The sequence below is a fragment of the Spea bombifrons genome, chromosome 5, assembly GCF_027358695.1.
Source record: "Spea bombifrons isolate aSpeBom1 chromosome 5, aSpeBom1.2.pri, whole genome shotgun sequence".
NCBI lineage: Eukaryota > Metazoa > Chordata > Amphibia > Anura > Pelobatidae > Spea > Spea bombifrons.
The window spans coordinates 59519165-59545671 of NC_071091.1; the positions used below are offsets into that span (position 1 = coordinate 59519165).

At 38.4% G+C, this 26507-nt stretch overlaps 1 protein-coding gene across 2 annotated transcripts in view; it reads left to right on the forward strand.

Annotated features, from left to right (window-relative positions):
- Positions 1-26507, forward strand: part of LOC128497278 (band 4.1-like protein 4B) — a 55806-nt gene that overhangs the window by 17664 nt on the left and 11635 nt on the right. For both annotated transcript variants that reach the window (XM_053467259.1, XM_053467260.1), the window contains exons 2-13: positions 11154-11258; positions 13730-13772; positions 15692-15770; positions 16814-16858; positions 17345-17397; positions 19009-19129; positions 19755-19842; positions 20195-20283; positions 20722-20791; positions 20886-21055; positions 21661-21770; positions 26296-26323. In XM_053467259.1, coding sequence (XP_053323234.1) covers positions 11154-11258; positions 13730-13772; positions 15692-15770; positions 16814-16858; positions 17345-17397; positions 19009-19129; positions 19755-19842; positions 20195-20283; positions 20722-20791; positions 20886-21055; positions 21661-21770; positions 26296-26323 — 1001 coding nt within the window. The remainder of the gene's footprint in view (positions 1-11153; positions 11259-13729; positions 13773-15691; positions 15771-16813; positions 16859-17344; positions 17398-19008; positions 19130-19754; positions 19843-20194; positions 20284-20721; positions 20792-20885; positions 21056-21660; positions 21771-26295; positions 26324-26507) is intronic.

The window sequence follows — 26507 nt, forward strand, 5'->3', positions numbered from 1 at the left end:
GCAGGTAACAGGATACATTTGCAGAAGCTCTTGATGCCATTTCTTAGTCATCTAGTGAGAAGGACAAGATGACTTTACGCCATTAATGGAACTTCTTAACTTTCTCTGAATTTTATTAAGTTGTTCTTTCTCTTGTATAGTGTGAATGGGCCGGTTGGGAAGATACAAGGTCTTTCTTGTAACTGGTCCATCGCGCAGTGGTGCACTGGGGAGCCTGATTGCAAAATAGGGTTGTAGTCCCACCAAACTATCCTAGGGGAGTAAGCCCACTAGGCCTAGCCAGCCTGGGCCAGAATATGCCTCTGCCTTGGGATCTTTAAGTAACGTGAACAACCCACATATTGGTTATTGAATAAACTTTCAGAAAGCATCAACATATTCAGCAGGCCATTCATAAAGACCTAGAATAAGGACTCCTAAACCAACATTATATGTGCTAGAGCCCTAGGCAGTGAGACAAATCCTTACTGGATTTTTTTCTCTGACCTTTACAGAAACCTAGAATTTGATGGCAGATAAGAACCATTTGCATACAGTCTTTCCATTTTTCCTGACATAGAGATTCAGAGCTTACTCAGGCCTTGTCTCGGATTAAGAATAGCTTTTTGACTATCCACGCATGTTGAAATTCTTTACTTTATTAGTCTCTACCACTTCTGATGAGAGCTCCTCTCTCTGCAAAGTAGAACTTCCTTATTACATTTAAACCTCTGACCATCCAGTTTTAGACTATGGCCTGTTGGTTTCTTTCTTTCTTTCTTTGAAATGAACTTCCCCCTGTACTCAGTTACATCCCTATGTATTTAAATGTATCTGTCAGATCTCCCCTTTCTCGATACATGTTAAGGTTCCTCCGCTGAACTTTCAATGTGTCTGGGGTCTCCAGAACGGTACACAATACTCTAGGTGAGGTCTGACCGGAGATCTGCTCAGTGGCTGAACCAACTCCCTCTCTTTGTGCTACTGATGCCCCTGGCTATACAGCCCAGCACCCTGCTTGCTTTTTCCAATGCTTTATCGCATAACCTGTATACTTACGCTGCACTTGTTTTGTTCATTCATAGTTGTTGTGGCTTTGTTAATTTTAGCGTGGCAATTAGGATGGTCCAACATACAAGAAATAGACATTTATTTATTTAAGGCACTTTATGTAGGACCCCGCTTATAAATAAGAACAAGCTTCTTTACTGTTAACATCTATACCAAATAAATCTTTATAACCGAACACAAGAAAATAATTATAACCCAATAGTCCATGTGCCATATTGGGGGCGCTCCTTTATTTATGTACTTGCAGCACAGCAGACATCCTAAATTGGCAGGTAACTTGTAGTAATTGGCACTCCATTTGTATTGTGTCTTTGTTCTACTCATTTTGTTTTCCCACTGGATTTTTTATACACAAAGCCTCCAAATCTACAGGATGTTCCAGCTTGCTTCTTAGAATTAGGTGAAACAAAAATGCATTTATTTGGTTTTCTGGATAAAAGTGTAAAATCATGTCTTTCCCTGTTTATATACACATAGACATAAATGTAATTACACTATATTTATCGTATCCTAGTAGATAATTAGATTAAGCTACTGGTATTAAAAATGTCAAGCTTCACAGAGAACACTATATGTATATATATATACTGTATATCAGTATAATGCATTTGCATAATGGACACTATGGCCAAGGAATGTTCGGCTTTAAGGTGGGAAGAAAAACATTCAGAAAAAAGTTCACAAGCAGATTTTTTTTCAAATTTTTTTTTTTTTTTATAAATTACACCAAAAATTAACTGGTACACAGAAACCTAAAAAATGATGGCAGATAAGAATCATTCTGCCTATCTAGTATGCCTATTTTTTGTTCCTGCTTTAAAAAGTCAAGCCTTAACTAGTTGATCATTGATCTCTTCAGGATGCCCAGGTTCCTGTTCCATGCGTGTTTAAATTCCCTTACTGTGTTACAGGACATGAAACTCCTGTCCCAATAAATATATATATTTTATTTATTGTGTACTTATAAAACAGTCACGTATAGTAAATGTGTAACTTGCTTTTCAAAGTAGGGGAAACTGTTCAAAATAAGGAAGAATGCAAGTGTTATATGTGAGATTTATTGCATGCCTTGCAATGCAGTGTACTCAAAGGCTTAAAGATCTAATGCTAATCCTCAGATTAGCTCAGGCAAAAAATGTACAACATGTGTATTACACATTTCTGACCGTAGACTCTGCAAAATAATAGTAATCAGATTTTGACGTTTGTAGCCACACATTCATTTTTTTTTATTTAAGATTTTTTTATTTTGCTTATTACACTGTAGCAGGACAATTCTCGTAATTCTGTGTTACGATGCAAACTGGAAACTGCTTTGCTGTTCGCTTCCATATTAGTAATGTTAACATTGTTGTTTTACATTTTAAAGGTATGCACTATTAGTGGTCAAAAATCTTTGGCCCCAGTGCAGGCTTTGATCCCATTGCTTTACCTTTCACTCCTCCTTATGATCTTCCTACAAGCAAACCTTTATTGAGAATAAGGGTGAGCCTAGGTTTAGTGGCACCTGTGTGCAGTATTTCTCTGGGGCCCCCCATTAACTAACACGCATACATACTAACTCACATCGCTCACATCGCTCACTCATGCTAATACTGTACACTTGCATAGAAACCCATTTTCCTAACCTGACTTATCCTGGCACTCCAACACCAACTGTTAACACACAAACTCATAATAACATCAAACATTGACACCCACGTGCTAACACCAAACATTAACACACATACATTCATGCTAATACCATACACTTACACACTCTAACATATGCTCATATTATATGTGCACAAACGCTAACAAACTTACACACAGTAAGATACTTACACACACATGGACTAACATACCTACATACACAGTAACATACCTACACATAAACACATTCTTCAAATAAAGCTTATGTAGAGGTTGTCATTGTAGACGTGCGTGTCGTATTTTGTTTAAATTAAAAACTTAATTACCCCTCACTGTTATGTAATTTGGTTGTTTTAATCAAGCTTTTATATAGTCCATTTTTGTTGATTATTCATATCTTTATATTTATTTATAACCTAAAATAACAATGTATACGGATATCGGAAAATTAAGATTTGTATTCGCTGTTTTCCTTTTGCAACAAAAAAAAAAACTGTTTTATCAAATAAAATAAATATATATAAAATTATGGGGGAAGTTTACCTTTTATTGACAGGCCAGAGATAATTTTATAGGAAAGAGTAACCATGCAGAACCTAAGAACAGGAATGTTAAAGTGGCTGCCTCTATGGAATAGATATGATATAACGTGGGTTTTAAGCCCTTAATGACAAAGCCCGTACATGTACGGGGTCAAAATGCATTGTTTTCAATGGGTTTAGGGACCGACTATTGTCCGTAAGGGGTTAATACCTAATTTATTTTACATATAAGACAATGAGCGTTAGGATCCCGGAAAAGTAACACAGGTACTTTTAAAACTGTTGCTTTTAATGCTTTGTGACTTTTTACAGGACAGTATTCAGGGTACAAGTTAAACGGACACGCTAATGCACTTTAATGCATATGGTAGCTGTGTGGTTCCTTTACATTTTAATCCCACAAATGCTTTTGCCCCTTTCCCCAAAGCCGGTTAATGCCCTGCAGGAGATGCATGTGGGCGAATGCATCTCCCTGCAGATGATATAATCTCCTCCAGGGGGTTCCAGCTCTGGCCCTACTGAACGTCGCGTACAGTGTCCATGTGTAAAGTGTTCCCGTTAATTTCAGTGGAGCACTTTTCCTGCCGCTGATTGGCTGCTTAAACTGTCAATCAGTGCCAGGAATACTCCCCAAGTACTTTACTGCCACTTATTGACAGTTTAATCAGCCAGTCACTGGCAAGACATTTCAGGTCCTTGAGGAAGAGAGAAGATTATGCACCATGTCGGGTAAGTTTTATTTATTTCTGTTTAGGAAGAATGCATATTAAAATACTCAACTTAAAAATGCATTCTTCTATAGTAGGGTGCCAGTGACTAAACCGTCCCCTTTTTAAGTTTAAATAGTGTTTTCTTGAAGTAAACGGCTTCAGGCCATTGAGGTCAGACTGTCAGCCTAAAGCCTAACGTCGCCCCCTCTAAAGAAAAAAATGCATAATAAAGTACTCTTCGAGCACATGAATATGCTTTCTTCCAAAATGGGGGGGGCACTTACTTGACCTAGAAGACTGCAGCCCTTCTACAGCAGCTGACGTTTGCCATGCCTATGCACAGGGGTCTAAACAGACCACTGCCTGCAGCATTTACCAAGCCGTTTTTGGAGCGGTCTGTAAATAGTTGGGGCAGGTGAAAGGGCAAATGCATATAGGGGATTCTGCATATACAAAACCGTCACCATGGAAATTTATAGGGACCATGGTATAAACAAAAAAAATGTGTGCTTCTGAGCTTTGTTTATATTATCCAGTGGTTTCTGTCATAGGTGGTTGTGGTATTGTGTATTTGTATAAGGTTGTGATTCTTCCTCGTGAGTCTGTGTGTTTGTTTCTGTCGTCTCTTTCGGAGTCATATGTCAAGAAACGGCGTTGTGTTTTGATTACGTTTCAAAAGAGAATAGCGGACTCGAGGGCTTGCCTTATGATTTAGGTGTGAGCTGATGGGGATTGCCACCACCAGGATGTTAAGCGGTACGGGAAGTCCATCCCGGAAGAGGGCCCTGGTGACCGTTTGCCTTAAGTGCTACAAATCCAATGGTTGTACCTGTTGTTGGTTTTCAGCAAGGTCATGTCAGGTTCCCAGACTTACCCTTCAAATGGAAATCTTGCCTGAACGTTTATATATAACGTATATATATATATATGTGTATATATGCATTAGAAATTGTTATCTCTTGAATCTTCTGTTTGGAGATGATTCACACATATTTGAGACATAGGACAAGCCTGCTTTTCATGCCCGTAGCAGTCACAATAATGGAGCAAAGTTAAGACCATTACTCATGCAGTGCACACGCTGAGACTGGAAGTGAAATGGTTGCGTACAGAATTGATGGCATGCCGGCTGTCATCTAGTTAAAAACACACAAAAGTCCCATTTATATATGTAACGCAGTTTGGTCATGTCACAGTGACTCTGCCACTTATACAAATGCAAAGCTAATTACAGTTGTGTTTAAAGCATATGAGAGACAGGTTGTTTCTTGTATGTATCTAGATGTTGCTACATATCTATATTCGTAAAACAATATCACAAACATTTCCCCCTATCAACTACCAAACATGCAAAACTATAACTCTCCATGCTTCAGTGCGGCCATTGGTGAATTGTCCATTAGGCACACTAGGGCTCATGCCTGGGGGATCTGAAGCTTTAGGGGGAGCTTCTGTGCATTGATGGATAATCTGCTAAAACACTGCCATCTGCCAAATACCAATAGCAGCATTAACCCTGTGATGCAAGTGTGGCAGCTCTCGCTGTGTGGGAGCAGAAGTGTGTGTGCGTGTGCGCATGGCTATGAGCTTTAGATCTGGGAATTTTGTAATAGCGCTGCTTGTTACTGTATAGTGTATAGTAGCTACCAGTGAAAAGTAATGCATAAACAATATTGGTCAGCCCTTTACTTCAGACATGTCCAGAAAGTGCAGATGACTGGGTCTACTGCAGGTAAGTTTGACACCTTTATACTGTATATACATTCTGGTGGTAAAATTGCTAGTAAGTATGTATGTGTACATGCATACAGGCCAGTCTGCCCTCTCTTACGCCGCATAATTACATATAAAGTATTGGCTAGAATATAATGTAGAGTTGAAAAGCTACCCTCAACAAAGTGACACCTAAGTTTCCAACGAAAGGTGCACTTTGAGTGTTTCTGTAAATCCAAGTTGCGATGCACTACGTGTTTTGTCCTGTTTACTTATTGTACATCACTACAGAATATTACAGAGCTATATACATCAATAACTATTAAATATCACTGATAGGTGGCTGTAGAATATCAACAAAAATATCCTATTTTAAGAAACTCTTTCCCATAAACATTATGGAGCGAAATTTTAAAATGTGATTCTACTACAGAATTTGGATATTCTGAGGCAGACTGGCAGTGAACCAAGTTAGGTACGAAGTCGATACAGAATGGACATCATCTGCTCGTTAGGCTTGAATTGATTGGGTTTTTTTTTCTTCTTCTTTTCTTGAGGTCACACTTTTGAAATCATAATGTGTACATCTAGCATGAGCTATTGTAGATAGAAAGAAATATAAAATATGTTTTGGGTATATTATCTGTAGTGCTAGGAATGAGTAATGAGTATACCTGGGAGCTCTTAGGGTTTTAGTCACCGATCTCAGGGTGAAGGGGCAGATTAATAATGTCACAGTCTACAACTGACTCCTTCCTAATATACACTGTACTGGACTCCCTATGGGTGCCTTTGCTATCAATAAGTCGTAGTCAATATCCTTGATTTCGGTCGTGGTTTCGGTGAGTCACTACATATAATCTTCACAATGGGCTAAAAAGAGAGTCGGTGTCAGCAGATTTAGAATGTTTCCGGGTATATGAATGAGTCGGTGGAGACTGTTAGATCTGAAATCAGTAAAGGGTCAAATTAATTTCAGTTTATATAACTAAATATCAATAGGACCCAAAATAACATAAATTCCAGGTATAGACCAGCTCCCTTGTCTCACTTATAACCACACCCCCATTTAAAGACGCAATCAGATGTATGCTTGTTATAATGCATGACAGATTTAAGACATGACAGGAATAAAATGCTTTTCCATACACAAAGCACAGTAACCTGTCAATGTATAGTTGTTGCTATGTACAGTGTGTCGTCCACCTTATTTGTTGCTCTCCCACTTAACAGAACCGAACAACTGGAATATCACTCCTGTGATGATAATGTGTTTAGTGATCCTCGCGTTCCTCAGCACTTTTAAAAACCTGTTTGTGTGTGGCTTTTTAAAAGGTTAAATTGGCTTGTTTCTCCTTGATTAATTGGAAAAGTGTATTTTTTTTTTTTACCATTTCAGAAGAATAATTCACAGACGATAATTATGGGAGTTATCAAACTTTATTATACAATTCAATATATCAAATGAATGTGAACAGAAGGGACACATTTGACCTTAAAGCAGGCCTGAGAAGGGCTACCTCTGGACTCACGAAGAGTCATTCTTCAGCACTCAGGAAAGGAAAAACCCCCTTTTTTTATTTTTTATTTTTTTTTTACATTTTTTTTTGGTTGAAGGAGGAAACCTCTAAGGAACCATGGCTTGAAGAACTGCCCTTCCCTATGGGCATTAAGAGGATAATTTTATCTAGAGCATGGGGTTTTCAAAATTGTTTTTACTGGCCAGAGATCATACTAAAATCGAATCTAAAAACAATCGATACATGTAAAAAAGTAAAACATTATTCCGTTAACAAAATACTAAACAGCATCCTTATGACTGAAATGGACTTCAGATTTCATATCCAGAAATCCATGCTCTTCATGTCAACCTGCAGTTCACATTCTTCAGATCTCTGCTGGGATCCTGACACTCTGCGAATCTCTTTGCCGGAGAGCCGGCACTCCGCAGATTTCTTTGCCAGGCAGCCAGCGGTTTTTACGTAGGCCTTGAGAGTTCTTCACTGCACGTGTGTTTCAGACTCGTGGCTATGCTTGTGTGCAGAGATGTTTTGTAATGCCTACATAGACTGCAACTTCCATTATGACATCGCAATGATAAGAGCAGACAAGATTCCACACAGCATGTTTAACCCTTCAGCTGCCAGCAAACTGCATATCACACACACACTGCGTCACTGGAGTTGCCATAAACGTCCCGGGAAAACAACAGCTAGTATTGGTGCTGTTCAGATGGTTATTTTAGTGTGATAATTTCAACTTTATTTTTTTTTTAAATGTAATGTTAAGTGGTGTTGCACAGAAATCTGAGGTTGTTTTGAAAGATAAACCAGTGAAATGTGAGAAGGGGAAAATAATTTGAAATGGAAGTATGGAGCATGAAGGGAAAGGGCAGGTAAAATCAAACTCAACACTAAATGCAATATCTAAAATTACCACAAAAAAAACCAAAACTAATTTGACTGGAGGTACGTGGTTGAAGAATATGGGACATTTTGCCTCATGACATGAGATTCATGGCAAAAATTGCACAAGTACATTTCTGTAATCAAGTCTCCTCCTTATCAGAAGGCTGGAGTTTTAATACAGATACATTTCTTTTTAGAAATTGTGAACCTCATCACATAAATGTGCATGCGATTGACATAAAGCTATCCTGAATAAAAGACAAGACCAAGGACCGTGTAAGGAGTGAGGTTTTTATAGCAGAACATTTCTCAGACTGGATGGCTCCAATGTTTCTTATCTGCCATTAAATCCCATTTTATGGACCTTTGAATTGCTATATATATTCCACTTATCTTGAATATATAACCATACACATTTTAAATAGGCTCTTTCAATCTTGAATATATAGATAGATTACTGAAATTGTGTTGTAGTATGACACCAGGGCTTTAAAACTTTAAGGCCTGTTCATAAAAGGAAGCGTTTGCAGGAGAGTTGTGGCTTCTGCTCTCACTTCACTATTCACTATAAAGGGCTGACGCTGACGTTGACTGGTGTCAGCTGGTCCTGTGTAATGCATAATTCAATAGATGAGGAGACTGTAAACAGATTAGACTGATTTTAGCATCTGTGCTTACTTATTAGAGAGCAATGTACATCACCATCACACTGCCCTGTGACACTCTAGAACCGATTTATAAATCACCCAGTGAGATTCTAGACCTGATAGATAAATATCCTTGTGAGCTTCTAGAATTGTTAAGTAAATAGCCACAGGAGATTGTAGAACTGATAAGTAAATTGCTTTGTGGGATTCTAGAATTGTTAAATATATGGCCCCGTGGGATCCCATAACTCTTGGCCTTGGGTGATTTGGGAACTGATAGATAAATAACCCAGTGTCATTCTAGAGATGGTTAGTAAATAGCCCAGTGTCATTCTACAGATGGTTAGTAAATAGCCCAGTGTCATTCTACAGATGGTTAGTAAATAGCCCAGTGTGATTCTAGAACTGATGCACACAAATTCTCAAATAGTTTTTATGCTCTTCCCAAAAAATTTCCAGTGCCTTTGTTAGAAAAGATGATGGTTTCAGAGGAGCGTTTCAAAGTGACTTCATCAGTTAGGAATTTGAGTTTCACCTGCTCTTATCGCCCGTGTTTATGCGTTTCCTGGCAGCGTATGTTGTTTGAGGAAGTTTCTGCCACTTAAAGGCGCAGTGAAAGGTATGCCTTAAAAGCTCTCCTCCCAGAGAAAGCACCATGCGAGGCAGTGTTTTATACCAATAGCATGAGTTTGTTTTTGTGCTGACCTATTCAATGCTCAAAATATATGGTCTGCTTTAGAAATGTTCTAACAAAAACTAAGATATATATTTAGTTAATTACCCAATAATTCCATATAATTTAAATTTTAAGCTGCTTTCGTGTGTCGTTTACGAGTTGACAGGAGTGTTGACGCTTTGGGTGACAGATCTAAACATACAGGTTAGGTGTCCTGTTCTTTGTTTCATGGTTTTTTTGACACATTAGTGTCCATGAAATCATAACAATTACAATGAAGTCCCCATAAAAATAAGGTAATTAGGGAACTGCTGCTTTAACCATTTCTCAGTTAGTTTGGCCCAAAAGAGAGAGAGATTCGTTTTGTGGATGTGATTTGTAACATGAGTCTTGAAAACTGTAATTTGACGTTTAACTTGAATTTTCCCTGTATTTAAAGAGACAGTGTCACAAAACATGTTCATGAACATATATTAAAGTAGTTTGTAAGTACCTTTTAATCTGCAAATTATATTTCCGTGTAAATTAATGTTATTGACCGTGTCAGGCCTGTAGCTTCAGAGCTGCACAGGAATGCTCCTTTAGACCTTTTGTAGGATAGCACTCGGCAATGATATGTGTTAAAGTGCGTATGAGGGCTGGAGTGTACTAATATGTGGCTTATATGCATGGTGCATACCTTCAGTGATGCTTATAACTTAATCGACAATGAATTCAAAGAGAATAGTCTCCACAGCCCAAACCTTTATCGTTGTGAAATCTTACCCCTATGACGGTAACAACGCGTTTGCAGGACATTCAATTTACCGAATTAATTGTATATTAGGACTCCTCCTGTAAAGATTGGTGCTCTCCTTTCTTAATGCAGATGACAAGTGCTAGAGGAGTCATGCCTGGACTGGTTATAAACTGACACTCACTGTAGAGAATGTCCCCAATGTGGATAAATCAATCCGGAGTGTGGTGCAAGAGAAGCCTTGACAATCTGTGAGAGATGGGCACAAAAAAGTATTTAAGAAATCTTGTGGTGAGGGGGAGAATGGAGCCTCTTGGCTGCGATGCTGTTTGGTCAAGGGCTGGCCCTTGTAAAGCAAAATAAACACAGAGAGATTTAGTCTTGGTTGCCCATGGATTACTCTGGACCAGGTCAGCCTTCTAATTTGGAAATTACTGTGTTCTATGGATAGATCCAGTTTGCCATCATACAGAGCTAATTTTAACATCATTTGAGAAAAGGCCAGTTAATATGTTGACTTCTAGATTATATAAATGTTTCAGTAGTTTAATATTATACTTTTGTGCATTTTCCCCTTGCTGTTGGGTTCAGTAGTGCACTTCGAGGTACCGTTTCAGACTTGTGTGTCCATGTCTGTTGAGGTGAGGTTGTACTGCGTAGACTTTGCTAAGCCATGTTGTAGACATTAAGGACCATTAACAAACAATATAAATTAATTTATATTCATTTAATATACCTGTTTAGATCAGGTTTTCTGGAATACCATAACTTGATAAAATAAGTACAAAAATCAATACTTTGAAAGAAGATAGAAAATGTAATTGACTTTGCCATGTATAGAAGATGATACTATTTTGTAAGGCTGTAGGCTCCTCATGAATCAGGATTTGGTCCAGTGCACTTTTATAGTTCACACAGTATAATTACGGCTCGCTCATATGACATATGTGCTTTGAAGACCAGCCGCGATATAATTGTTTGTTTTTTCTTGTTTTATTATTTACTGTTATTCGCTAAACATTGTTCTTCTGTATTTCAGAAACATGCCAAGGGCCAGGATTTGTTCGACCAGATTGTATACCATTTGGATTTGATAGAAACCGATTATTTTGGCCTACAATTCACGGATGCTGCCCAAGTGTCGGTATGTACCTAAATCCAGTTCAGATCGTTAGAGATGTCTCCTCCTATATCCCCACAGGGAATGAGATAATAATACGGTTAATGATGCTTAAAATAATAACTAGAGCAAGAATATCCAGGAGGTTATTCCTGAAATTTTTAATCATTAAAATGTTCTCCCTGCACTTGCCTGTTTTCAGATAAAAATCCCCAAGACATATTATACAGTATTACAATAAATAACCGCGGTTTGTTAGGACTCTGAAAGGGAATGACAATTGACAAGCTGGTCGCTGCTGAATTCTTGTTATTATATTAAAGAGACATGAAAGGACGGCTGTAGATTTTAATGTGGTTCTTGTTACCTAAAATAAACTTGTAATTTATCAGTAGAACATTAAAACTTTTCTATATTATGTGTTAAAAGTTATGTTACCTTTTTAAGAGACTTCTTATGAATCAATGGGGATTGATAGGGGATTTATGTATCCATAATGCTTAAATGATCCTGATATTACAGGCCATAACTTCTTATATGTTCTTGTGGTGTTCCCACACAAGGTTGTATTGGTCACAAGAGTGGTCTGATGCTACCTTCCACAACCTATTTATTTACACTCACATTAACTTTTCTTGCTCTGCTGTCCTTTAGAAATACTTCTTACTTGTGATATCAAAGATATTTAATTGCAGTCCCTATTATGCCTCAAAAACAATGAGTGTCCTTTGGTCCTCAATGTCAGAGACAAACTTAACAACTCAAATCGCCCAACTGGCTCCTCTTCACCCTTGTGTCCTGTGAATGCTTCAGTATCCTGTACCTCTTATTCCCTTGTGGAACTCTTTCTCATTCTCCATGCCTGTACACGTTTAACTAAATGCCACGAGGAGGAATCGTGCTTTCCTCCTTTTTTTTCTCCGCATTTATAAACCATACACACACATTGAACAATATAAGCATTTCCATTTATTTTAATTCTTCAAGTTGAATACATTTCTTCCAGCCAGAATCATATTCTGACTGGAAGATTAAATTGAACTTTTAAATCCATTAGCTTTAAAAGCCGATGAATGTAAGAGGACACATTAGCAAGGAAAGTGAGCCCTTTTTTCAGGAAGCAGCTAATTGAAGCAATTGGAGAGATTTGTCTTAATAATCAGTATGGCTTTGTCTTGGGTTTGTGTGTGTGATGAGCAGCATAATACATTAGACTACTTTACCTCATTAAAATCCATGTAGTACAGAACAGTACAGTAAGCAGCTGACAGTGGTGTTTAGACATCTGGGGAACTAGTGTTTCCACTGGTATGTCTTTTAATTCATAGAACTGCAGCTGGAACAATGGAACTTTCAATCTCATTGCAGTAGGTTTCACTGACTGTGGAGGTCTCCATGTAATGGCTGATATAAATCTTATAAACATTACTGGTGTCTTCATTATTCTTGTAAAAAAATAATTGTATAAATCCATTAGAAACAGACTTTGAAGGCAGATTAACAACCGTTCGACCCATCTAGTCTGCCTGTAAAGACATTGGTCTTGTCTTGGATTCAGGATAGCCTTATGACTACCCCATGCGTGTTTAAAAACCAAACCTCTTAGTAAATTAAAACGTCTTCACATTCCATCTAATCCTCTGACCCGCTAGTTTTATGCTATAACCTCTTGTTCTAACAAAAGCTTGTAATCTTTTGGCGTGTGTTGTTGGTCTGGGGCATTCAGGTGTATATTAACACAATGCCAAGGAGGAAAGACATCAGCAATGATCTTAGAGAAGCAATTGTTGCTGTCCATCGTCTGGGAAGGGTTATAAGGCCGTTTCCAAACAATGTAAAGTCCTGAACAAGTATGGTTTGGTTTGAAGGGTTGCAAGGAGAAAGCTTCTTCTCCCTAAAAAGAACCCAACAACATGGCTTAGGCTTGCAACGTTCCATCTGAACACACCACAAGACTTCTCGCTAAATGTCCTTTGGACAGACGAGACCAAACTGGAGATGTTTGGCCATAATGCATGGCACCATGTTTGGGGAAAGCCAAACACAGCATATTAGCACATCATACCAACTGTCAAGCACTGTGGTGGAGGGATGATGATTTGCAGCCGTAGGACCCGGGAACCTTGCAGTCATTGACGACCATGAACGTCTCGGTATACAAAAGTATTCTAGAGTCATCTGTCTAAAGCTTGGCTGAAATTGGGTCATGCAACAGGACAATGATCCCAGGCACACCAGCAAATCTACAAACAGAATGGCTAAAAGAACAAAAATCAAGGTGTTATGACCCAGACCACAAGAGAGCTGTGCATAAACAAATGCCCACAATCATCAATGAACTGAAGCAATATTGTAAAGAAGCGTGGGCCATTTGATTTAAGCATATTGGTTTACCAACACTCTCACTGTCGCCAATGCATATATTGCAAACTGTTTTTTTTGTTTTTTTCTGTTCATCTCATTAATATATATATATATATCTTTATATTTTTTAGCACTGGCTGGACCAAACAAAACCTATTAAGAAACAAATAAAAAGTAAGTATGTTATGTACTTTCATTTTGTTAATGGACATATTAGATTACATCTTGTTTTCAGTCATAATTTAATGTAATTGTGAATTCAGCTGTTTATTTGATTAGTAAGGCGCTAATTGCTTATAGACTATCTTTTATGTCATTTGTACAACTTTTTTTTTTTAACACCACAACCGTTTTTTCTTTCTTTAAAATGAAAGTTGAATTCTGTCATACTTGTTTATAAATGTCAGTCTGTCAAGTTTGTATGTGCCTAACCTGCTCTCTCTCATTGCGTTTGCCTGGGGGCAAGTGATTGCTGGTCTACTATATAGATATTAAAATACACAGGCAGTTGTAACATAAAATGAGATAGTTTGCTTAAACATTAAAGCAATTTATATAAAACAGCTAATTACCACTCAAAAGTTACACAGACAAAATGAATATGTATGTTTAGCTACCTCATAAAGCTACTCATGACCTTAGTAAACATGCAGTTAGCAGAACTGCGGCCATCTTGTGAATGAGAGTTCTGGATCTTTTTTGTCACGCGGCCTCACTCCTGTTGAATGTTCAACCCATGACTGAATTTTCACTAGCCCAGGCTCATTCTACCCTTTTTTATGTACCCTGGTGGTATACCTGCCTAAGCCAATCGGATAATACCTGGTCATAGGGCAGGTGCTTTTAACTGAAATGCCCGTAACTGACCATGAGGTAGGTTTTTGTAGTTCTCCATTGACCATGCTGTCTTGTTTTGTTGCCAATCAAGAATGGCAGATGTTATTACCACGTACCATCATCCTTCAACGCTTGTGATATTAACCCGCTGACAAACGTAGATTTATCTATATCATACAGACGTTTGTCAGTGGGTTAAGAAACCTCTTCTGAGGAGATGCTAAAGAAATCACCAAATGATATTGTGTGGTCCATTTACGAGCCTCATTGACCTTGCGTTGTTATTGTTGGTCTGCAGCTACCTGCTATAAAGAAAATCTTAATCTTCCGATGAGAATTTTCAGCCGTGCTGATGCATCGAAGCAATGTTTTTGCTAGCTTAATGCGAATGTTTCTTCATTTTTATTTCTTGTAACGTATGCCAGTGCTTTGTTGTCGGGTAAATGACTGTGCTTGTGACCAGGAAATGTACAGAATTGTACAAACACCATCTTCTTCAAAGCATGTTCACCAAGTGGCCACCCTGGTGTGTAACCTGATAAATTGCTTGTAATTACCGTGCTTAGAGGGCAGTTTCAGACAGACCAGGAGGCTATGCTTGCTCTACACATACATAGGAAAGAGCTTATGCAAATGCATTACATTGTCGCAGGGCAATATCTCTTTCCACTTGGGGTAATAGAGCCCTGTTCCTCCTGTGTATCATTGCTAATGGATCATTTCTTTCAGAATAACTAGAAGTAATGTTCAGTTTGACGGCAACAAAGAACATTTTATAGCAATTGTGTAGCCCCCGGTGAACTGCTTCTCTATGGCTCATTGCTGACCTGCAGTGAAAATTTTTCATCTTGATAGGGTAGCACTTTTTTTTTATTAAGAGCATTTTTGCAATAGAGTTTTGGTCATTTACATGGAAATTTGGAAAGTCAGATATTTGGAAAAAAAATTCTCTTGCTGTAAACCTTCTGTAGCCCCAAAACAAAAAATATAATAATAATAATAAAGATAGATATATATATATATATATATATTATATATATACACACATATAAAATAAATAAAGCGGTGAATGCATCATGCCTCCTAAAATACCCTTTACTTCATGATTGCACTGCACATTTATATTGTTTTGTTTCATTATTGAACTAAATAAACTGCCATCTGTTGAATGTTTGTTTCTTTTTGAATGGATGAAATAAACGTGCTGATATTTGATATTTTGTTTAAAGCTTTTCCTTTTTTTTTTCTTTCACTAGTTGGACCTCCTTATACTTTGCACTTTCGAATTAAATATTATTCTTCAGAACCGAACAATCTCCACGAAGAGTTTACAAGGTATGTTTAGGCGCTATGCCCATGCTTAAGCTGGGATAGGCACGAATTGAGGACTGGAGTTGTGCACCCCTGTTCTAGTGCCAACCTGAAACAAAAACACTACGGTTTCTTCTTGTTGGCATCAGTAACCCAATTGTCCCATAGTTTAGTGTTTCTAATATCCTTGTTTGAGTACAGGTGACTTAAGGATATCTTTGTCCTGCCAAGTTTTCACAGGCGCAGGTTCTTTGTAAACCAGTTGAGGCACTGAAATTGCTCAGTCTTGACGACTGGGTATGAAAACCATTGGAGGATATGAGTTTCCCCGACGCTATGTGGTTACTGTGAATGATCCTTGGTTGCATCCACTAGTTTTGTTCGAAGTTGCTTTTGCGTGATGCAGATTGTGTTATATTTACCCCAGCATGTTTGGTATATCTGATAGTCTTGTTTGAGTGTAATGATATGATGATATTGCTCTCCAGAGATTTCAGATTTGAGGATGGATAGACAGATACCTTTATTCTTACTGGAAGATGGAAAGAGAAGTTGTATTGCTCTGATACTTAAGTGAAAGGAAGATCATCATCTGATAATTCTCGATTAGCCCCAACATTTAAGTTGCCGGAAGCAGACACCTTGATTGAGGTGGGCATAGTTAGAGGCAGGACTATCCGCCTACTTTACCTGTCCAACCGCTCACAATATATTGAAGTCAGAATATGACGTCTTATCGTGTCGCTCTGGTTCAGTACATTGCGAGATGGTCAAGTGTAGTTTACGTCTGTTCTTCAAAGGCAGAGACCTTGACCAATTTCAGAGCTCAGTAGGCTAGTCATGGGAGATCGCTAACTGGCCCATGGTCCCCGCGGCCCGCAACAGTAACTGAGGCACTTGCCTGAAAATGTACTTGAAATTTTGTCTAAATGGAACAGGCACGTTAGCCATGATCTTCCAGTTGGCTATGGTTAATCATGATTTCCACCCCACTTGGCTGGACACAAGCTGTGCTGATGCTGGTTTTGACTAACTCATCTACTGTTTTAATTTCTTTCCCTATTTAGGTACCTTTTTGTATTACAGCTTAGACAAGATATTCTATCTGGAAAGTAAGAATTCTTTTTATTTCAATTCGTAAAAAAAAAAAAAAAACTCTTTATGTAAACAAAATGTATCTAGACTAGCCTTATGTCTGTTGGCTGCATGTTTAAATTCCCATAGTGGGAACCTTTACTGCTTCTGCTGGGAGACTTTTCCACCTGTCTACTACACTCTTATGTGAGGGGGAAAAGCTCCTTACGTTACAAAATAGCAGACATGCAAATTTAATGTAAGTGTAAATCTGCATCCAACTAAAACTAGACATTTTTGGAGCAGTGAAGATATTTTGGGGGGGGGAATAAATATATATACAGTATATAAGTTAGTTTATTGGCAAAGGGAACACAGTTCAGAAACATTTTACTAATATATTGTGTGTGTGTGTGTATATATGTATGTATATTGTGTGTGTGTGTATAATGCATGAAAATATGAAAATCCAATGTCAGTAAAGTGTAATTAACCTTTCATTGTTTGGTTTTTTTCTTTTTTAGATTGAAATGTCCTTATGAGACTTCAGTAGAATTGGCAGCTTTGTGCCTACAAGGTATAGAGCTCTGAACATTTAAAGTAAACATTTTATTGTGTTGAACCGGTAGCAGTTTTACATGTTCGTTGCTTTAAATGAATAGGATTGATTTATTCTGATGTACCTTATACTTAAGAGCCTCATCAGTGACTTTTCATACAATTTGGAGCAGCTGCACTTGGTTTATTGGGCAGCTTTGGGGTGTCCTGTTCCATTCTATAATGTGATGTTGGTTATTGTGTGACCGAGGAGCATTCTATCGCGATTTCCCACCCCTCCCAATTGTATGCTTATCACCCTTAATTGTTCCTTGGCATATGAAGGCTGCAGACTGCTTTTGATGATCTACAGGTACCCATTATGTGACATCAGTGAGCACTTACAGAGCTTCAGGAGATTTTTATTTATTATTATTATTAAATATATTACCAAATATATGATATAACTTGAATAAATCTCGAAAGACAACAAAACTAAAGTGCATGGCCAAATCAGGTGAATATATTGTAATAACCATTAAATAAAATCCTATATCCGATGTAGTGTTTGTTCTTCCATGGGCTATATTAAGCATTCTGACAGCTTCCTAGTCAAATGTTCAATTTAAAGGACAGGAGCTTAAATAACCCTAACTCTACAGGGCTTTCCCCATAAATTTGTGTCAGTTCATGCCACTTTGATGTGAATTAATGTAGATATCTACCTCTTAACTTCTTTATTTGACATATTTTGTTATCTGAATTCCTTGTTCCAATGCTTTAGTGTTTGCAGTACGGTTATGTTCCACTCCTAATGTGTTTTTTTTTTTTTTTTTTTTTCCATATTTTGTTTATTGATGCCATCTGTTTTACTCTTAGATTCAAATGGTGTTTTCTATTTCATATAAGTGCGACTCAATAGGCATACTACGTGTCTTTAAAGAATTCGAAAGGCTGTTTGAATGCAAGAATAAAAGAACAAAAGAAGGCATTGTAATGCCAATTTATTAAATCCTGTCATTTGCACATAATTCTATAGGTCACGGTGCATTTTATTGTGCAAATAAATAGGCTGCCATTGTGAGCGCAAGAACTATTTCAGCGCGTTGTTGTGGAAACTATGTATAGAAGACGCGCATCTACTTTCTCGCTTAAGTATTTGGATCTATTGCAGTTTCACACCTGATTATAGACTTTGCTACATCAAATGTCATTGGCGTTCTGATAATTATATATGTTGCAGTTTACTGGCATTCTTGGGGTAAAATAGTAACCTATCATTTTCTCCTTTTTTTGCCTATTTACTAATTTCCTTCAGAATTTCCAGAAATGTCCCACAGTACCGCTATGAAATATATTTACTGACAATTGGATGGCTTCGTAGAGAGAGCATCTTAAATGTGCTAACAGGTTGCACCCATTGGGTGGCATGGCAACCGCACAACTTTTATCAAAGTATTGCTTTTGATTCATAAGCTCAATGGTTTATTTTGTTTCATGTGATCTTTAATTGTATAAGATCAGTCTTTCAACTAACACGACGTGACCTTTTTAGCTAAAATGAAAAAAACAAAAACCTGCTAAATGAAGAAAGTTTCCGAAGTTAATTCAGTCGCCGCCACGTAACCGTATACCTTGTGTTTATGTGCAGCGGAGCTTGGTGAATGTGAGCACCCGGAGCACTCCCCGGAGCTGGTGTCTGAGTTCCGTTTCATTCCAAACCAAACCGAAGCGATGGAACTGGATGTCTTTCGCAAGTGGACGGAATGCAGGTATACAGTATGAACAGCCTGGGACCTATAACCCAAGGCCAGTATCCCCTCGAAGGGAAAAAGAAAGAAAATGTTCCATTCCTAAATCAATCCTCTATAAGAAATTGACAGCATTATACGATTTTCTCTCTTTCGAAATATATATAACATTATCCATCCATAAGGCTTAAGTGTACTTCTTACCAAGTCTTATAGGGCTTTTATTGTAAATAAAAACCTAAGCGCTTAGTTATAGCTGTAGGTGAATTATGTCATAAAAGAGGATACCACATGAATCCCTTCTCTGAATACTGTAAGCCTTTCTAAGCACCTGAGATTTTTCACAGCACTATTTCTTCACAATAAAGTGTTTCTTTACAAGTATATATACTTTTCTTCTATCATTCTTACATTCTTCTAGTTTTTGCTTCCTTTTTTTTTGTAAAAGTGTTTGTATTTGTCCTAAACCCATCTAGTGTCTGAGTATTTTACTGCCTTTTAAGGAAGGGTTCCTATAAAATTATAAGCCTATTTTTCTATGCCTTTTTTATATTAATGTAATGTAATTTCCGTTACCTCATTAGCCAGAGATCTGTTCTTCTTTATCCAATGGCATGCGGTAGATAAGTGGATCTTTTTTTTCCAGGGGGAAGACACCAGCACAGGCAGAACTCTGCTACCTGAATAAAGCAAAGTGGCTGGAAATGTACGGCGTAGATATGCATATAGTAAAGGTACAACAAGCTATACAAGTATCTCCAGAATGTAGGTGGCCATTGTGTCCTCTCCATTAAAGTATGAGCCCTCTCTGTGGCCACAGGATTGCAGAAGTGCCTGCATTTAATACAAAGAAAGTAAATAACTGGATCTCTAAGGATTGTGCTTGTTAAATGATTTATTCAACGGATAACATTTCTTCTTCCTCCTTCTGCCTTTCTCTTTTCTCCTTTCTCCTTCTGCCTTTCTCCTTTTTTTTTTTTTTTTTTTTTAATAGTCAGAATTTTTTTAAGGTTATTATTTTTTTATTGTAAATTGCTCCATAGCAGCATTACCTATTAGTAATCTCTATATACTTTTTTTATTTAGGGGAAGGATGGCTGTGACTATGCACTTGGACTAACACCTACAGGGATTTTAATATTTGAAGGCACAAACAAAATAGGTTTATTCTTCTGGTAATTTACAACTTTTATAACACATTTAATCGTTTATTTGGATAGCATCCTTTGTTTCTGTTCTGAATTATTATAATGCATTTATTATAGCCAAATATACTTTATGTACTTTATAATTTAATTGCAGACAAGATACCAAACAGTAAAGATTCTATGTAATAAAATAAACTGACTGGACCAATCATTATGATTAAACGCAAGTAAGGCTTCAGGTGACGTATAAGGTCATGAAAGAGATTTAATCTGGAGCCATTTACATTATGAAGCTTCAGTGTAGTTAGCCAGTGGAAAATATAGCGCCGCTTTTGGTGCTAAATATGAAAATTCTTTTGGTTTCCTTGGTGACTGCTCCATATTTACTATACTGAGCTAGGAATAGTCTGGTTTTAATACCTTTTCTTTATTTGATGTTTTTAACCATTACATTTTCTTTGTTAGGCCTAAAATTACCAAAATGGATTTCAAGAAAAGCAAATTAACCCTTGTTGTTGTGGAAGATGATGACCAGGTATGCATAGTTCTTTACCAGTGGTTATAGTTTTGTATAAATGGTAGATGATATAATAATTTCTCAATTTTATTTTTTTTAATTCTAAACGCAGGGTAGAGAACAGGTGCATACCTTTGTTTTCCGCTTGGATAACTCTAGAGCATGTAAACATTTGTGGAAATGTGCGGTGGAGCATCATGCTTTCTTCAGACTTCGAACGCCGGTCAATAATAAAGCCAACCGATCTGACTTCATGAGACTGGGATCACGATTCAGATTCAGGTGAAATCAGTAGTGGGTTTAGCAAACATGGATCCAATCTAGTCTCATTTGACATCAGAAAAGTCTCAATAATATATAGTGGTTAATTTTTTCTTTTGACTTTATGCTACCATGGCCCCTAATATATTCATCTTAACCTCCAGTTAACTTTTATCCACTTGTGTTAGGTTACTGATTGGCTTAGGCAGGCTTTGTAAGGAATTATGAGGAGAAGGGAGATAATGGGAAATATAACGCAGTTCTGCCACATCAAAATACAGACTGCTATGCTGATTTTACAAAGCACATGCTGTAGGTAGTTTCCGAAGGTGAATTATTACAATATGTGAAAAGCTGACGTTGCAAAAGTCATTTGGACTTTAATGCTTGTGGTAGCTGAATTTCTTTTCGTTTATTCTCTTAGTACAAATGCATCCTCCATGTGCAGTATACTCACCACAGCCCCAAAGTACTTTTGATATGCATTCTTCAGTGGCAGGGCTGCCTGGGATGCTAGACTTCCTTTTAATACCCAGTGTAGGGTCCTAAGCTTTACATTGCATTAAATGTAGTTTACTCTTATCACTGGCCATATAGATAAAATGCTGATTTGTTAATATATTTAGTGGTCGTACCGAATACCAAGCAACCCATGCTGGAAGACTAAGAAGGACTAGCACATTTGAAAGGCGACCGAGCAAACGATATCCATCAAGAAGACACTCAACATTCAAAGGTTTGGGTTTTTTTTTGTTAATACCCCACATATCAGTGTATCCTCACTGCCATTATGGTATTTTTGTTTTGACTTACTATTTAATACTAATTTCACTTAATGTTTTACTAAATATACTGTCATTTTATATAATTATTGTATTAATAGGAACCTGTTGACTCCTGAGCCTCACCTTGCTTGGCAGTTTTTGTGTAAACATCGCAGAGCTGGTTTATTGTGGTGTTTTCAGGCTGATGGCACTATAATCCTGAACTCTGGCCCTAGTGGAGATTATGTTGAGAGTGTGCAAAGACATACTGTATCCCTCATGTCTGCTTCTCCATGGGTCTGCTACCTAGAAATGAAGTAACATAGTAACATAGTTCATAAGGTTGAAAAAAGACCAAAGTCCATCAAGTTCAACCTATATACATATTGTGTCCCTACCGTGTTGATCCAGAGGAAGGCAAAAAACCCTTATGAAGCAGATGCCAATTGCCCCATACCAGGGGGAAAATTCCTTCCCGACTCCAAATATGGCAATCAGAATAAATCCCTGGATCAACGTTCTGTCCCTATTAATCTACTATCCATAACTTGTGATATTATTGCTTTCAAGAAACACGTCCAGGCTCCTTTTAAACTCTTTTATTGAGTTTACCATTACCACTTCCTCTGGCAGAGAGTTCCATAGTCTCACCGCTCTTACTGTAAAGAACCCCCGTCTGTGCTGGTGTAGAAACCTTCTTTCCTCCAGCCGTAGAGGATGTCCCCTTGTTATAGATACAGTCCTGGGTATAAATAGGTCCTGGGAGTGATCTCTGTACTGCCCCCTTATATATTTATACATAGTTATTAAGTCCCCCCTAAGCCGTCTTTTCTCCAAACTAAATAACCCTAATTCTGATAATCTTTCTGGGTACTGCAGTCCTTCCATTCCCCTTATTACTCTGGTTGCCCGTCTTTGAACCCTCTCCAGTTCCACTATATCTTTCTTGTACACTGGTGCCCAGTACTGTACACAGTATTCCATGTGTGGTCTGACTAGTGACTTGTACAATGGTAGAATTATTTCCTTGTCATGGGCATCCATGCCCCTTTTGATGCACCCCATGATTTTATTTGCCTTAGCAGCAGCTGCCCGACACTGGTCGCTACAGGTAAATTTACTGTTAACCAAGACTCCTAAGTCCTTTTCCATGTCAGTCGTCCCCAGTGTTTTCCCATTTAATACATATTCCCAGCCTGGATTTTTCTTCCCCATGTGCATAACCTTACATTTATCCGTGTTGAACCTCATCTGCCACATCCCAGCCCAAGCCTCCAACCTATGCAGATCCATTTGTAATCGTGCACTGTCCTCTATTGTGTTAACCACGCTACAGAGCTTAGTATCGTCTGCAAAGATTGATACTTTACTATACAATCCCTCTACAAGGTCATTAATAAATATATTAAAAAGAATAGGACCCAAAACTGACCCCTGTGGTACCCCACTAGTAACAGTCACCCACTCAGAGTATGTACCATTAATAACCACCCTCTGTTTCCTATCACTGAGCCAGTTACTTACCCACATACACACATTCTCCCCCAGCCCAAGCATTCTCATTTTATGTACCAGCCTTTTATGTGGCACCGTATCAAATGCTTTGGAAAAATCAAGATATACGACATCCAGCGATTCTCCCCGATCCAGTCTTGAGCTCACCTCCTCATAAAAGCTGATCAGGTTAGTTTGACAGGACCGATCCCTTGTAAACCCATGCTGATATGGAGTCATACATTTATTTTCATTGAGATACTCCAAAATAGCATCTCTTAGGAAACCCTCAAACAGTTTACATACAACAGACGTTAAACTAACAGGCCTATAATTCCCCGGGTCACTTTTTGTCCCCTTTTTGAATATTGGCACAACATTTGCAATGCGCCAGTCCTGGGGAACAGACCCGGTCACTATAGAGTCCTTGAATATTAGAAATAGGGGTCTGTCTATTACATTACTTAACTCCCTTAGAACGCGGGGGTGAATGCCATCTGGACCTGGTGATTTGTCTATTTTGATTTTTTTTAGGCGGCACTGTACTTCTTCCTGGGTTAGACAGGCGACATGTACTGGGGCATTTATCTCATCCTGCTGTATATTACCTGGCATTTCATTTTCCTCTGTGAATACAGCAGAGAAGAATATATTTAATAGATTCGCTTTTTCCTGATCCCCGTCTATAACGTCTCCCTCATTACTTTTTAAGGGGCCGAAGCTTTCATTTTTAACCTTTTTACGATTTATATAGTTAAAGAACATTTTGGGGTTTGTTTTACTCTCTTTGGCAATGAGTCTTTCTGTCGCCACTTTTGCTGCTTTTATCTGATTTTTACATATTTTATTTTTTTCCCGATAGCTTCTTAGTGCTTCCTCACTGCCTTCCTGTTTTAGTAGCTTAAATGCCTTTTTTTTGCCATTTATTGCCACCTTTACATTTTTATTTATCCACATTGGTTTTCTCTTGCTCCTGCCACTTTTATTCCCATACGGTATGTACTTTTCACAGTGAGAATTTAAGATATTTTGAAAAATCTCCCATTTAATATCTGTGCTTTTGTTTTTGAGGACATTTTCCCAATTTACAGTGTTAAGGGCTTCTCTTAGTTGATCAAACTTTGCCTTCCTAAAGTTCATAGTTCTTGTGGCTCCTCTAAGAGTTCCCTTATTGAACGACAAGTTATAATGTATTATATTGTGATCACTATTTCCTAGGTGCCCTCTGACCTGCACATTAGTTACTCTGTCAGGTCTGTTGGTTAATATTAAGTCCAGTAGAGCGCCCCCTCTGGTTGGGTCCTGTACCATTTGGGACAGATAATTATCTTTACTTATAGTCAGAAAGCGGTTTCCTTTATGAGATTCCCAGGTCTCGGTTTCCCAGTTTATGTCGGGATAGTTAAAGTCCCCCATAATAACCACCTCATTGTGATTTGCTGCCTTGTTTATTTGCTTTAATAATTGATCTTCTGCTGCTTCAATTATATTTGGTGGCTTATAGCAAACCCCGATCAGTATTTTATTATTTTTCTTTCCATATATTTCTACCCATAATGACTCCACATCATCATTTCCCTCACATATATTCTCCCGCAGTGTGGCCTTTAGGCTGGACTTTACATAAAGGCAAACTCCTCCCCCTTTTCGTTTTTTTCGATCCTTCCTGAATAGACTATAACCCTGTATGTTAACCGCCCAGTCATAGCTATCATCCAACCATGTCTCTGTTATACCCACTATGTCATAATTTTCTGCAGACATTATTAACTCCAGTTCGCCAGTTTTATTGGTCAGACTTCTGGCATTAGTAAGCATACAATTTAGAGGTGTATGGTTTTTTCTCCTATCAAGCCTATCCCTATTAACTATTCTAACCCCTCCCTCCGCTCCACCCCCAGGTACATTTATATGCCCCAGCTCTCTATCTATACTATCTTCCCCTTCTATATTGTAGTTTCCCTCCCCCCCTTTCCCTAGTTTAAACACTCCTCCACCCTTCTGGCCATCTTCTCCCCGAGTACAGCTGCACCCTCCCCATTGAGGTGCAGCCCGTCCCTACCGTAGAGCCTGTATCCGACAGAGAAGTCGGCCCAGTTCTCCATGAACCCAAACCCCTCCTTCCTACACCAGCTTCTGAGCCACTTGTTTAGCTCCCTAATCTCCCGCTGCCTCTCTGGTGTGGCACGTGGTACAGGTAATATTTCAGAAAATACTACCTTGGAGGTCCTTGCCTTGAGCTTGCTACCTAAGTCCCTGAAATCATTTTTAAGGACACTCCGCCTACCTCTTACTTTGTCATTGGTGCCAATGTGCACCATGACAGCTGGGTCTTCTCCAGCCCCTCCCAGTAATCTGTCAACCCGATCCGCGATGTGCCGAACTCGAGCGCCAGGCAGACAACACACTGTTCGGCGATCCCGGTCTTTGTGACAGATTGCCCTGTCTGTCCCCCTAATAATAGAGTCCCCTACTACCAGCACCTGTCTGGCCTGCCCTGTGCTCGTCCTTCCCTCCTTACTGGAGCAGACACCGCTCTGGAGGTCAGAGGCAGTGACTTGCTGCAGTATTGCTAACTCTGAACTAACATCCCCCTCATCTGCCAACCGGGCAAACTTGTTGGGGTGTGCTAGATCAGGACTAGCCTCCCTGGCGCTTTTCCCCCTACCCCGCCTTCTAACTGTAACCCAGCTAGCTGCCTGACTGTCCTGTACCTCCATCCCGCTATCCTCCCCCACCTCTACCCGCGAGAGAGCTTGCTCAGTGAGCAGCAGACTCCTCTCCAAGTTGTCAATAGATCTCAGTGTTGCCAGTTACAACTCAGTGTTGCCAGTTGCCAGTCAAGTAGGCCAAGTTACACTTGATTGCTCCCTATATCACTTTTCTTTTCTCTTATGTTAAACTCCATCAAGTACCAGTGCATTTTCTCACATAGCCGTGTTCCTAAAATGCTTTAGTTCTATGTGTAATATGTTCTAAGTAATATGTGTATATATTTTTCAGCAAACCCCATGAAGGCTCCTCAACTCTGGTAAGTCAAATTTCCCTTGCACATTTATTCTTCCATTGTAAAAGATGTCATTTAGATGACTGATGCTTCCAAGTCCTAACAAAAGCAACTATTACAAAAGTGTTATCCGTGCTGTCAGATGCTCTGCAACCTTATCTTGTTTTTCTTACATCATCTTAAACCATTGGTGCTAAAATTAAAACTG